General features: G+C 44.6%; 1 protein-coding gene across 1 annotated transcript in view; it reads right to left on the bottom strand.

Moving 5' to 3' along the window:
• VEPH1 (ventricular zone expressed PH domain containing 1) overlaps positions 1 to 14,574 on the bottom strand; it is a 1,846,458-nt gene that overhangs the window by 685,027 nt on the left and 1,146,857 nt on the right. The window contains exon 11 of the mRNA XM_085634750.1: positions 7,825 to 7,959. Coding sequence (XP_085490876.1) covers positions 7,825 to 7,959 — 135 coding nt within the window. The remainder of the gene's footprint in view (positions 1 to 7,824; positions 7,960 to 14,574) is intronic.

Below are 14,574 nucleotides of genomic sequence, written 5' to 3'. Positions count from 1 at the left end.
CAGCAGCCTTGAACTGTCTCTCTCCGAGTAACCTTAGGACTCTCTAATCATTCTGTCCCCGTTCTGTTGCTCGTTACTTGTTAAACAGCTGCATTACCGCTAGACGGCCGCTAGATGGCAGTGGCTCTATATTTCAAGCGTGATCTAGGCTGGTTTCTAGATGCCTGAGGCCTCGCGCTGTCTTTGTTTTTCCTGTCACCAGCGCGAAGTCTTCCCCCGGCTACATCAACTCCTTGAGACCCAGCGCTCTTGGTAGGTGCCTACACTATTTTTCCACCTACTGACAGTTGCCTTTTTTTTTTTTTTTTTTTTTTTAGCACTCTACCTTCGTTGCAGCCAGGGCCTCCTTGGGGTGCCACGTCGTTCGTTTCATCCGGATTTACCCCCACAGCTTGGCACACGCTGTGGGCTTTACTGTCCTGCCGCTTCCTCTGTCCGGTTACTCCTCCACTTTGGCTGGTACTCCCGGTGCTAATTACACTTGCGGGAAGCGTACACGCTTCGGCCGAGTTGCTGGGCAACTATGCGGTGACACGCCGCTTACTGTGTCTTTGCCCGCCTGCACTTATTTCCGATGTGCACCCTTGATATTTAGGTATGCTGCGGAACTGGAAAGACTCCACTGTCCCTGCGGGCTTTCGCGACAGCCCAGTCTGATATTCGTTGCAGTCGCTCAGCTTACACGTTGCACTGGAGCGGGGAAGGGGGCCTGGCTGCAGCTCATGACGGCCGCGGGCCACCCTCTTTCTTCTCTCTGTACCCCTTCCGCCCGCAGCAGCTTCATTTAGTGCGCGCGCTGCACGGGGGGCGTCGGAGCTATGGCCTGGGTGCTACGCAGCCTTACTAAAGTCTAGTGTTGACCTCAGCTCATCCGGGGTGCTTCTCTTTCGCTTTGCAGTCCCCCGCAGTTGCTCACCTTTGGCCTGCTCCTCTGGCGTCACTTGGCCTCCGGCTATCGGCGGCTGAAGTCTCAGCAGTCCAGCCCCGCCCGCCTTGTCGTCAGCTCTCCCCGGGCTTTACCTCGCCGTTTTCACAGGCAGCAGGCTCGTCTCATGCGGGGTGGACTCTTACTTGGCTTCTTTCTCACCCTCTCGGATTGGCAGGCGCGTCTAGCGCTTCGGCGCAGGGGGGCACAGTCGATGCAGGCACTGCAGGAACGGGGTGGGCTCCCGAACCCCTCTCACGTGCAGAGCTCTTCACACGCCCCGTGGGCGAGTGGGTGCTTCTCTCGCCTGCTCCAGGGGGTGCCCTCACCACAGGCAACGTTCTCCCCCTTCCACCACCTTCAAACATGCGGCTGCACACGCGGGATCATCCCGCTCGTCGCCACTGTGATGGTGTGGGCCCTGGGCCCACATGCTAAGGAATAAATGACACAGACATCGTGGCTACCGTTATTCAACTGGCCTCGAGCACGTGCACTCGGGCCCCTTTATTCGCCGGGTCACGTCACTCGTGACGCCGGTGATGGATGGGTGTGGGGTGTGTGTGTGTGTCCACTCCCATAGGGGAGTGGCTACTAAAACAGTGTCTGTCGAGACACTAGAACGTGTCCTGCAGGACACTACACCCACCAACCCTCCCGGGCTCAGACAGGCTCCCACGGCCACGGAGCCTGTCCGCACACGCAGCGCAGGAGCTCAGCACACCGTCCAGGCTCGGGAGTGAATGGTTTGAAGAACAGGCCAAGCTTACCCTTCCCCAAGTATGGGGAAAGGGTAAAGCGCACAACATGAATGTAAAAGGCGAACACGCCTGAACAATGTGCCTTAAACTTAAAAATGTACAGTAGCACTGTGGGCTACATTTGTTAATCTACAGTATGTGTTTAGTGTTTCCTGTGTGTTCCATGTACTGCTGATTTGTTTGCATATTTGTATTTTGATTGCCTTTGATTCCACGCCTCTGCCTGGGAAAAATAAATGTCCCTTCCCCTAAAATCAGTTCAATGAGTTCCAACTCGACCTCGTTCCTGGAGGCTATCTAAATCTTTAGCACAGTAGCCTATTTGGCGCAAGTTTTACACCCACCTTTAAAATATAATATCTGCCTAATCCTTTCATTCTAAAGAATCGAATTACCAGATTCCCTTTTGTTTATTTCTGCCTACGTTTGAGTTTGTGGTTGAGAGCCCTGAGTGCCTGGGGTGTTTGGACGTGTGCCTCTTTAACAATTGCCTTGATAGCACAACTCTGTCAGGTGATAAAAGAAAAAGTGTTCCAGGCTGTGTGTTGTGGTAATAGTCGTTGTACATTAGTTGATGGTGTGGCTAATAGCACGTTAGTTGTATACAATACATTATTTTTTACAGATATGTAAATATGCTTTTTAACCCAGTAGAACAAGAGAAACCGCACCTCTATAGCAATTTATTGTGTATAGTTCTGTTTTTAAGTAAACAAGAAATCATGTGTGGCTTGTCCTCTGAGATTCTGAGAGTGTCTTACTGATGTGAGATGATCACTCCTGTGATAGTCATCCCTTGATAACACCCTTGGGTACCTCCTTGCACCCGGACCGTGTGTTTTCTAGCCTCGCACTTCTTTGTGGAAATTCTGAGGGCCCGCATTGTAACGCCCCCCTTGTTGGAAATTACTAATAATGTGTGTGCGTCTGCAGGCTCTGTGATTATGCCCAAATTTAACACCCCTCCCCCCACCAACCCTCCCGGGCTCAGACAGGCTCCCACGGCCCCGGAGCCTGTCCGCACACGCAGCGCAGGAGCTCAGCACACCGTCCAGGCTCGGGGCGGGGTTGAATAAATGGTTCAATACTTTATTTAATTAAACCATGAAACATACTCTTATCGGATTCGGATGACACACTAGGCAGATATTATTCTGCTGTCACAATTCTCTCTCACATGCCAGCCATGGAAGGCTTTTTCCTGAGAACGCAGGAGGCCTTTTGGATGAACTCACTCAGCCCAAAACGTGTCTTTAAAAGGAAATACTCACCGAGGCCGGGTCAGAACAGAGCAGTGTGGGCGAACTTGTGACGAAAGAATAATAATAACTCTCAGGAAGAAATACTTTGGCGCGCGCCTGTTATCTGGGGGGAAGTTAGGCCTCTCTTACACCTTAAACAGCCATTGAAACACTTACTTTCACTTTCACTCTGAGTGAGACAGACAGACTTTAACTTTACTTAAAGTCCAGTCGACTTCCCTTACCCCGTGTTAAACGTGATGTGCATGATGATGACTATGAATGAAATTACAGGCTGCCTCGATCGGTGCTCTCGAGTCAATGAATCAAGGCTCGGAGCTCCTCCTGGACTGCAGCAGAGTGCAGAGCGTGGCAATGAGAGCATGCAAGCAGAAGCCCAAACTGGAAAAATCTGGAATTGTTGGTCTTTCGATTTCGAATCGACTCCTCCCCCAGACCCCAGCAAACCAATCACTTGAACAACAACAACTGTTGCTGGGTCTGGTGGAGGAGACAAAGGCCACTGCCACACCCCCACAAACTCTAAACCTGCCGGAATGCTCCACCCTCGGCCATTGGAATTAATGGAGGGCCTCCAGCTCCGCCCTGGGCCAAGGGAATAACGCCCAAAATCGACATACTATTCTGCTAGTTAGCAATAGGCTGCACCCACCAGTTTGTCGTCACTGCCCTGCTTTCTGGCTCTAGGGCGAAGAAATCTTCGCCCAGCCAAAAGCATGTGCAGTGACACTGCAGAGCAGAGCAAAGGCCATACCCCCACACCCCCCTAAAGAAAACCCCAATTTTGTACATGTTTGTTCACTGAGCACTAGCAGCCAGCACAATTTATTCCTAGCTGCTCAGTGTTTTTCATCAGGCATTTTTTTGGTCCCCCAGGGTGGGAGGGCGACGCCCATCTCGCCCCTATGCACCAGCCTCCCCTGTATGTGTGTGCCTGGTATGTTTGGTGTGCACATACTGCTTGTCGTGCATGCAGTGCTGTGAGTGTATGTTGCCTTGTCCTTGCCTGGTGTGCACCCCCTGATGTCCTGCTGTGTTCGCAATGTGATGTATTAGCATGTGCATCTCTTGTGTGTTTGATGTTGATATGTGCTGTGTTTGGGCTGTGTTGTCTCTTGCAGCTGACAGATGCTCTGTGTGTGATGTTCTATTTGCAGGTCAGTGTGTGTGTTTTGTTAGTGTGTTGTGATTCCTTAAGATGTGTGTTTCCAGTGTAGTGTGCATTATGTGTGTGTCTGTCACATGCACTTAGGGCTATTCTTCTTCCTGGGCTTGTTTTGGGTGCATCCTTGGGCTTTTCTCCTCTCATATGTGACCTGTCATTTGTCAGGATTGTGCATATGCATGCATATGGTACACTATAACAACATGTTGATTTGATGGTTGGTGTGGTATGTCTGTCTGTATTTCATTGTAGGCCCATGGGTCCCAGTGGTGTCCATAATTGTTTTGAGATGATGCACTTCTTGTCTATGTTGGGGTATGTTATCTGTGCATTGTTCCTGACTGATGAGGTTGTGTTCTCCTGTTCTGTTTGTGCTCACATTGCCTTTCTAGAGTTTTGCTACTCAGGTCAGATCTGGTCTTGTTGTACTTCTATGTATGTTGTTATTGAGTTTTGTGTTTGGCTGTTGTTTTTGTGCCATCATTGGTTCAGGCATCCATGAGTGTGTGTGTGATGTTTATGGATGCCCCCCAGGGAGTGTGATTGTTTGTCAATGTATTTGCTGGACATTGCTGGCACCCTTCTGTGTGTTTGACACTGGTGTTGTGTGCTGCAGGTGTAAGGTTGGGGGCGGTGATGTGTGAAGGATCCTACTTGTGTTTGACAGCCATGGAGTGTAACAATGGGCCCTGTGTTTGGTGCTGCTGACACACACCTGTCAACTGTCAAGTAGTTGGATGCAGATGTGTGGCTGTTCTCTGTTTGACTCCAGAGACTTCATTTCAATCCTGGGCCTATACATGGTTTGCCTTGCTGTCTCCCTGAGTGTTGCACAGAGGTAACTGTTGTTTGATTTCACTCACTGTGCCAGCCATGTGTGATTTGATGGGCTAAGGGTGTTGTTATATGTTCCTTATCTTGCATGTGATGTACACATGCTTAGTGGTTGGCTCCTTGGGCTTCCATCTGTGTGCACCTCACTTTAGCTTTCCTATGTGTTGTCCTCCATTGCTGCTGACATCTGTTCTGATTATGTGGCTGTGTGTCAGTGTGGGGTATGTCTGTGTGGCTTGACAGGCTGTGTGTTCCGTTGAGCGATTGTTCCTATCATGTATGTGTGCTCATTTTGTGCTTGTACTCAGTTTTGTTGCTATGAGTGTGGTGTAGGTGTGGTGTGAGGGTTGCCCTGGCCCTGTGCTTCTCTGCTGTGTGTTCCTCTGCAGCCCCACCTGCTAAGGATGTCTCCCTAGTTGTTTGGTGTGTGGTGCAGGGTGTGGGTTCACCTGTGTGGTTATTGTACATGGGGGAGCACAAGGGAGGCACATGGCATGTCCCTTCATGTTTTGGAGGGGCCTAGTGTGTGAAGGCTGGAGGTGTGGCCCTATGATCTTTGTGGACTGCCCATGCCTGGCCCCACCTTCTACATAGTGCACATTTTTTCCCGCGTCACTGCTGCTGTGACGAGACCGGGACATTGCATTGAAATCACGGTTGGTGGGTGACCTGGATGCAGAGAGGTGATTTTGTGACAGGTAAGACGTGTGGGTACACTTGTGGATGTGTTCCTGTCCCCACCAGGGTGTCTGGTGTGGACAGGAACCCTATATCTGCCCATGAGTTGTGTGTTGTGGTTGTGTGCGGAGTTGTGTGTTTGTGTACCTGCGGCGTCGTCCGCGGCGGTCCATGACTTGCTGGTAATGTATCAGGTACACCACCGGGAAGCCTTTTAGAGCTGGATCCATTGAGGTCGGGACCGGGTGGAAGGGCCCAGGACTCAGGTTTCGCGCTCCGCTGTTGTGCTTCCGCCGTCTCTGGTTGGGCGGTTTCTCTGCTGCGGTGCGACTGGCTGTTTGGGGCATCCTGATTTGTACAGCGGATGGGATGTCATTCCGCTCGGCGGTGAGTCTCCATTGGCTCCCACCGCCGCGGTGGCAGGTGCACTTTGATCGCAGTTTGCGTCACACCGCGGCGGATGGGAAATTGGCTATGTTTGGCCGTTCTAATATGGTGGGCGTGAGGACAGCTGCTGGCGTGTGGAAAAAAGCATTTTCTGCCACTGCCAGCACTGCGGTGGTGCCTCCGGCTGCCATACTAATGGGCCCCTTACTTCTTGAAGTCTTCCACTCCATTTGGAGTGAAGCAGTATCATTGATTCAGTATTCCTACAACAGTGTTAGCAATACTAATGGTATTGTGACCTAGACTCTGGGGAAGCTCTTAGAATGACATGTTATGCTATATTGGTAAGGCTTAGTATGAATGCTCATAGACCTGCGGGTCTCTCAACACTAACAAAGGAGGATTTACAGTACAAACCAATATCACAGCACTGGATATCTGGGTGCATTCCTGATGTTTCATGGTTCTCTCCAGAGCACCTACCTGCTTTTAGCTAGTGAAATATCTGCGCACAGGAAAACTGGAAGTGTGATCATAATTTCTAGACTTGTAACCCCAAATTGGCTGGTAACTGTTCCAGATCGGATAAGGATTACTTCCCGAATGAGAACCAGGCTCTTATTAGCAACAGGGCTTTATTGCAGGATAACAAGGTTGACAGGATGTACAGGAATAATAGGATTCTTGGAACTACTATATAACTAAAGATCGAATAATATTATGTTATGGTCACTTTAAGCGCAAATACAAGTAAAATAAATGGCGCTACATTTTATTAAAACTTGAAAATCAATTCACACTAATATCAAATGATAAACGACTGTAGCAGCATTGTTATTGCTGACATTCCAGATGGATGCTGTACAAAAGTCAGAGGGATACACATCTTTATAATACATTGTGTATAGCTTAGTTATAGACCAGTGGCGACTACAAGTATAAAAATATGGTGAGTCGCTAAGGCACCAAACTCACCATATACTACTACCCTGGGTGCACACCTCTCTCCCTGATCAGCGTCCACAAGCAGGAAAGAAAAGGACTTTCTTCCTGCTCAGTGGACACCAATACAACTAATCAAGGAGCTGCTTTCATGCTGAGAGCAGCTCCAGGATTGGTGTGAGCAGGGTAATCTAGCGCTCATTTTGAGGCTGGGGGCCTGTGCCAGCAATCCCCCGGCTGTTTAACAGCCAGGGGATTGCTGGGTTTACAGTGTGCATGTCATTCTGGCTGTAGCAATAGAGCCAGCAAACCCGACAGGTGTACTGCAGGGGCAGCTGCAATTCAGCAATTGCAGGATTCAGCCCGGTCCCTGCCCTCGCACTGCAGCATTTAAGTAAAATAGAATTAACATGCCATTTTATTTATTTGTGTGAGTCTGCTGAGCTTACTGCAGGCGGGGAGTCGCCCCTGGTATTGACAATAGTCCTTGTGCAATTCATCTAATTTTGAGCTGAGCACACAAAACTACCCTAGGTCATCTACATTCAACATTTATTCTGATTGAAGAAGACCACAGAATGTTTTTTATATATTTCAAATCTGGCTTCTAATATTCAACTAATACCTTTCCTTTTAGTCAACATAGGAGACAATAGCTGCCAATATTTTGCTTTTAATATAGTCATCAAAGCTGATGATTGGTAAATGTTTTAGGGGAATGTTTTCACCTTCTACTTTAGCAAAATATATTCACCCTTTACTTTTCAAATGTAGTCTTTCCTGATATTTATATGTTATAAATAATCAGTTACAAATTCTAGGCATTGTGCGATAAGCAGTGTATTTATTATCATGCATTTAATTTTTCACCTTTTTATGTGGAAAGGTAGACTGGATCATTGCAGTCTCAAATCTATGAGTTCCTTTGAGCTGTACCTTCTCCCATAGAGCTTTCAGGACCTTCACTGAGTTGCTGTGCACAGACAGGGGTTCAGGTAGCAAGCTCTAAAAGAACCAAAAGAATAAGCAAATGTTAGAGTGAATTCCAAATTACCTTGAAATTATGTTTATTTTCAAACAAATGTGTAAGAGATCTCCGACTACACGATCAAGTTATAGTATCGACTGAAATGACGGGCCATGCCTATTATTTCAGACCAGCCCTCTGTCCCATTCACTTTAATAGCTTTAAATTATTAGATTGATTTGTGGGCAGCACACAACTCAGTGGCCGAGAGCTGGAACGCAACATCACTCACATCTCCGAAAAAACTCACCTCTACTGAAAATCGGTTGACCAAAGGTGGCGGGTTGACTCTTCAATAGCTAACAGCCTCATCATTATCCTATCATCCCTCTAATTCTTATACATCTCAGTATATTATTCTACCTAAGCCAGGCACCCACTAAGAGAGCACCATCACCACCAAATTGATGTGGAAATAGAGAGTGCACTTTTCACTCCCAGGTAAAATAGGGAAATCCGTCTTTGTATCTACACTAGCCTCCACGCCGTTGTTCTCAGCAGCATAGCAAACTCGATAATGTCAATGCTCTACACAGTGTCCAAGATGAATATCAACTGGATACATTAAGTGCGAAATCTGCCCTTGATACTGAGGACCAGGTTAGAAGTAAAGAGATGACATCTTCACTGCTTGGTCCATGATGTACTTGTACCAGAACAACAATCACAATCTAAACCCAATGCTTTATTTACAAGTTTTGAGCTTGGACAGTCTATGACAACATTTAAATGCTCACATACTGAGCAGGGCTTGTGCTACAGAAGTGCCTCGTGGGCCCAAAGGGCGTTTATGCCTGCTTTGTGCGCCCCGGGGCACTTTGGATTCACAGAAGGGGTCGTAGACGCTTATGCGGCCCTTCTGTAACACAGACAGCGCCGACGCACTTGTTGCGACAATGCTATTGGGAGAGGGTGTTTCCTGATTTGCATGTGAGGATGGCCCCATGCAAATGAGGGAATCCCTTTGACTCTGCACCCGTGCCATATTACTAACGTGGGCCCAGAGGCAACGAATCTTCAGGAGGCGCACTGAAAGTGCATCACAAAAAGGTGGAGCACTCTCAGTGACCCCTCTTAAAGGCAGTCCTCTGGAGAGGAAAAAGAAGGTCCCATGGATTCCCCAAGACATCCACTTGCAGGCGGGTGCAGTCACTCACTGCGTACGCCTGCAAGCAGATCTCTCCCTTGAAGGTGCAGGCAGGTTGTTGCCTGCACATGGAAACACGGAGCAGTTTTCAAACAGCTGCTCCATATTTCTCTTGAATTTTCTGCCCTGTGAGCAGTGCGAGTGGGCTGCTTCCCTGAGGGCAGTGTATTCTTCCTAATAGAACGCAATTGCCCTGTTTGCACCCGGCGCACCTGCTTTCTGGGGTGCCGTGGAGCAAACAGGAAAAGTGCACCCTGTTAGCAATAGGGCCCCTTGATTGTGAACCTAGTCAAGCAACTACAAATTACTCATCAACTCCAAACCCACTCTAAAGAGAGGGGAAATATGCGCTATCTGTTGGAAATACCAAACCTCTGGACCATTTTTAATTCCAAGATGAAAGCCGGCTACACCATGATGACGCTTAAAAAAGAACATTAAAATGCTCCTCCTCTGATTCAGTGAGTCCTTTGACACCAAGTCAAAGGTGAATGAAGTAGCCAAGATCTTGCACTGCCTCCTCTACTCATTGAGAAAGAAGCGTCCGCTTTTAGATAAGAAAGATAGAACAATCGAGCTACTAAGAGGTGGTGATGTCACATTTAAAATATAATATGCCAACCAACATTATAACCACGGGTAGATTGATTTTAAAGTTACAATGAATGCAAAGCTATGAATGAATTTTCTTCAAGTCTTAAATGTTTGATTATCTGATTAAACGCCTCAAAGATGGCAGATTGATTTTCATGGAGAGCCTGAGTCCATTTAAAGGAGGAAACCAATGAGATTGCCATCACAAAGCACTTTGTGAAATGCGATCTCTTTTCTTTACTTTTGCACTCAGGGACGTGTGTTCTAGCTATGACACCAAAGCCATGCCTACACAATCCTAAAAAGGCCATTTAGCAAGGAAACCCTCTCAGAAAAAGGAATACGGAGGGAAATTTCAGACAGTAATTCCAGATCTGCACAGGTTTCTCTACGCCACATGTGGGACATATCAACTTTATTAACGGCGACAATGCCACTAGGTTTAATTTATCATTCTAGGAATTGGATATGGGGATTCCAATTGGTACTGTGTACTCCGGGCACCTGGAATCTACGCATACCATTCCTCACAGGTTGTAAGCAAAACCATTAAGAGCAAGTTGATTTCAAAAGACAATTAATTACAAGAGAAATTGTTATGTCAACAGCTTTTAATTGTCTTATCTGCCACGCTTCTTAATTGCAGATTTTACATGTGTTTTACTCGATCAATTGTGCTATAATAAATTTATTGCACTGCATGGTAACCTTTATCTTGCATATTAGAATGTATTAAAGCTTGTTTAATGAGCACCATGATCCTATTGTTAATATCAATTTTAAATGTATGTATTAAAAAACAAGCAAACGAAGAAAATAACAGCAGAGACAGGAGATTTTTGCTACTTGCATCCAAACTCCCCGACAAGCTGCTCTCTTAGATCCAATCCTTCCTGAGTTGCACAGTCAAATGAAGTTAAATAATGCCCATAAAGACATACCACCAGTATCAATTATGCAGCCTGGGAACCAATAATGGGGTTCTACTGATCTTTAACATTGCTAGATTATACTGAATATAAGTGTTCAATGCCAACTTTGCCCCGCCACCACCCCTCTTTATGTACTACTTTTTATCTCCCACCGCTGTGTCAGAGGCTAAGATTGTTGTCTGTGCAACTATATTGAGATGCGTAGTTTCAATCTTGAGTGTGGGAATCTCCATCTGTTCTGGGAAAAGTGCCACGTTTTGTCACTTTTTAAACTCCTTGATTTACAAACATTTTGTGTGTTTGGCATACTAAATAGGCCCACTCAAGTCATGCTCTATGTGCAAACCTTCACTTAAACGCATCCTTGTGCTACACCGCTGCTCTGACACAACATCAAAAGACCAGGCTAACACTAAAAGGTGCAGCAGAAATCATAACTCGTATAATGTAAGTCAACGGTACATAACCCTAGAAGCCTGTAAGTCACAAACATGTCCAGGTATTAAAACAAGATCAGAAAATAATTTTTTCCATTGGATCTAAATTGAGTCTCTTTAATTTAACAAAACCCAGGAGGCGGTTCTGAGCCTGATCCTTCAACAGGTCTTTTCATATCTAAAATGATTATTTGAAAATCAGAAGACCTCGATTTTAGTGATAGTTGCTGGTAACTTCAACTCAGATCTTAAGTACAGTTACTCATGTGGGTTATACTTTGTCTTTTGTCATTTTAGATACTACTAGGGAGGATATTCAATAGACTTTCCTGTGGTTGAAGTAAGGCCATCTAGTTTAGAATAACGTGCTTAGGTAGAAGGGTACCTCACAGAAGCTTTCCGAAACAAAATGCATGAATAGAGGAGAGGCAGTGAAGGGATTGGCATTCATTGAAGAAATATATAATTCAGGGAAGAGATATGCCTGGGGCAGCTTTTATCCAGGAAACCACTGAACAGTCATAATTTATTTTTTCATATATATTTGTTTTGTTTGATTTTGCACACAACATACACAAAGTTTCCCTCAGGGGTTTGCCTCAAATCTCAGGTTTCTTACCTGGCGGTCATGTACAGAAAAAGAAATACATCAGATCTTCCACTTCACATGGCGTTGAGGGTTTAATATTGGTACTCTGACAACCTCTATTCTATCAGACCATCAGAGTAAGCTTTCTGACAGTGGAGCCAGCAGGGGCACTGCCTTTAAAATGATGACAGTCCACACAACTCCCAATAGCGTGGCAGATCAAGGGTTTGACAGACAGGGTCCTCCACAGGTGTGTGCAGAACCAATCTGAAGAGGGAGTATGACCTATTGACATAAGTGTATACAAATTATGAATAAAAGACATCACCACAGTCTTCTGCAGAATTTACAGACATTATTTGACATCAGGATAGGAATGTTCTGTAATTCTATGGCTACCGATTTTGATTGATCCTTTAAGAGCCCAGATGCCAGCAACTGAACGTATCAAAATGGTAAAGGTGAACGCCGAGGTGAAGGCAGCAAACAACACCCCAAATGCCAATTACATGTATGGTTTCTCTGGGATGAAATTCCCAAATCTGTCAATAATCCAATCGTCAGTCTCATCTCAAACAAAATCTATTGTAGACCCCTTGGTGTCAACAAAACTATCTTGGACTGACAAAACCCAAACAGAATTCTGGAACGCAAACAGACAACCAGAAAATAGGTTTTAGCCCAGCTAAAAGATCAGCTAATGCATTAATCAACATTAGAGAGGTTATCTACACAGACCTGTGTGTTGTTTACCCAGTCAAACTTAAACTCCCAATCTTGTTACAAACTAGGGCACAGTTGAAACTAACATTTGAGGACCTGATCTAAAATGTGGATGGGAAAGACAGCTTCACCCTTAAAGGATATTGTTACTCCTCCAAAGCAACAGCCAGCAAATCATACCCATTACCATAATACTCTTTCAAAAAGGATTATGCAGAGTTTTCCAATGTTCTTCCATACCTCATCTTCTTTTCCTCACCAAACATGCCTACAACATTGGTGTTTTAAAATGATCACATACACTAACAAATATGTGTGGATTCAACCAGATTACTTAATGTCTGAAGAGACTACTAAAATGCCAGTAGCATATCATATGAGGTACACTTTAAGTCTCATCTAATCAAATTCTGCCTTCATTTCAAAATTAAGTTATGAAGCATATTTTTCAAATTTACAACACAACTCAAAATAATTTCTAGTTGGCGCAGCAACTGCTCTCCTGGATGCTTTGGTGTCCAGCTGCCCATGTAGTTTTTGCTGAATACTTGACCAAAAATTCCTTTGGGGTTTTTAGTAGGAAGCACCAATGGTTTACCTGCCACCACTGGTAACTGTGTCCCTTTGAATAATCTGCACATAACTTTGGAAAATATTTCTAACATCGAAAAGTACTTTGGGAATTGTGCAGATATGTCAAATGGTGCTAAACGTATCAGAAATACAAATGTACTTCCTTTATAGAAGCAAGTCATCCATAACTACAAAGTCACTATAGCCAACTGTGTGATATGTATGTAAAATAGAATCTGTGCCTATATCAACTATGCATGAAATTTAGCAGGAGTTATGATTCAAATTAATGTGATTGTATTAATAAACATCATCATGCTCCGTGTTTTGGTTATGAATCTGGGGACAGAAGATACACGAAAAGACTAAGGACAAAAGAGATGTTACATTTATCAAACAGCTACCTGTAGATTAGATGGATTCTGGGCAACAGGGTCTGCAAAGGATAGGAAAAGCCCCAAATACTTTATTTTTTTACTTGATTTGGGCCTATTCGGAAATATTTTAAACTTCATCTAGAGGACTAGGAATCTTTTCACAAACACTTTAGTATTTGAGAGAATTTGTGAGCAAACCTTATTGCAAATAATAAGTTCAAATGAATGATTTATTCTTAGAATAGACTGATTGTTGATATGATTTAATAATGAAATACTCATTTTCGATTGGATACTGATTTAAAACAAAATAAAAACTGATTGATTCATTAGACATATTTGTTTGAGACAGTTAAGCTATCCTGAGACAACGTGATACCATTTCAACTGGAGCCCTGGTATTTATGTTCATTACCTTTCCAAGGTTAAACAAAACTGCGAAACTGATGAGCTTATTACAAACAGTTTATCTTTGGGCAAATATAATAGAGGATGGAGTAGATAAGATAATAAAAAGGTTTCAGTAAAGAGTTAAAGTGAAAAGAATACCTTAATTTACCCTAGAGCCAACCCATGAATCATTATGTGATGAGCCAGCTACTCTACAATTCATCTTCTTTCTCAAAACTAATACATTTAATTATTCTTTCCAAACAAAATATAGTTACAACATAATGACAGCTCAAGTTGATCCAGGAATGCGAATTATGCAAAGGCTGGACAGATTACATGAAAGAAAATCGCTTTTTCAAACTCATAGAGAATATCTATCAGGACATTATCCAAATTTAGAAAGCCTCAGATGGGCAAGCAGAGGGAAGTCAGGAGTTCTATACAACAAATGTTAAGTAGTTCCACAACAATATAATCAACCATGTAAAGTTTGATAGTAGCATCCCTTGAACCCCTGACAGCACAAGACCTGACCCCATTCTCAACTATCCCAACCACAATGGCTACTACGGAAAAAGAAGAAAAGCAGAAAAACAGAAAGGCTCATTCACATAGTGCATTTGCTGGTAGTAGTACAATTCTTCACCTTGGGTTTTTCTAGAAAGACTGCAATGGATTCCACCTCACTAAACATTTAGTCAGTTTCTCCTACTTCCATGAAGGCTAAAGCATTATAGCCTTGACACTAAAGTTAACGAACTCCTTTCAGAGCTTCGGCATCTCCATCCTCCTACCTACAAAAATAGGAGAAATAGGAGGAATTGAGCA

This window comes from Triturus cristatus, chromosome 11 (genome assembly GCF_964204655.1).
Source record: "Triturus cristatus chromosome 11, aTriCri1.1, whole genome shotgun sequence".
Lineage (NCBI taxonomy): Eukaryota > Metazoa > Chordata > Amphibia > Caudata > Salamandridae > Triturus > Triturus cristatus.
The sequence above is the reverse complement of the archived record's forward strand: the minus strand, read 5'-3'. Positions and strand labels throughout refer to the sequence as shown.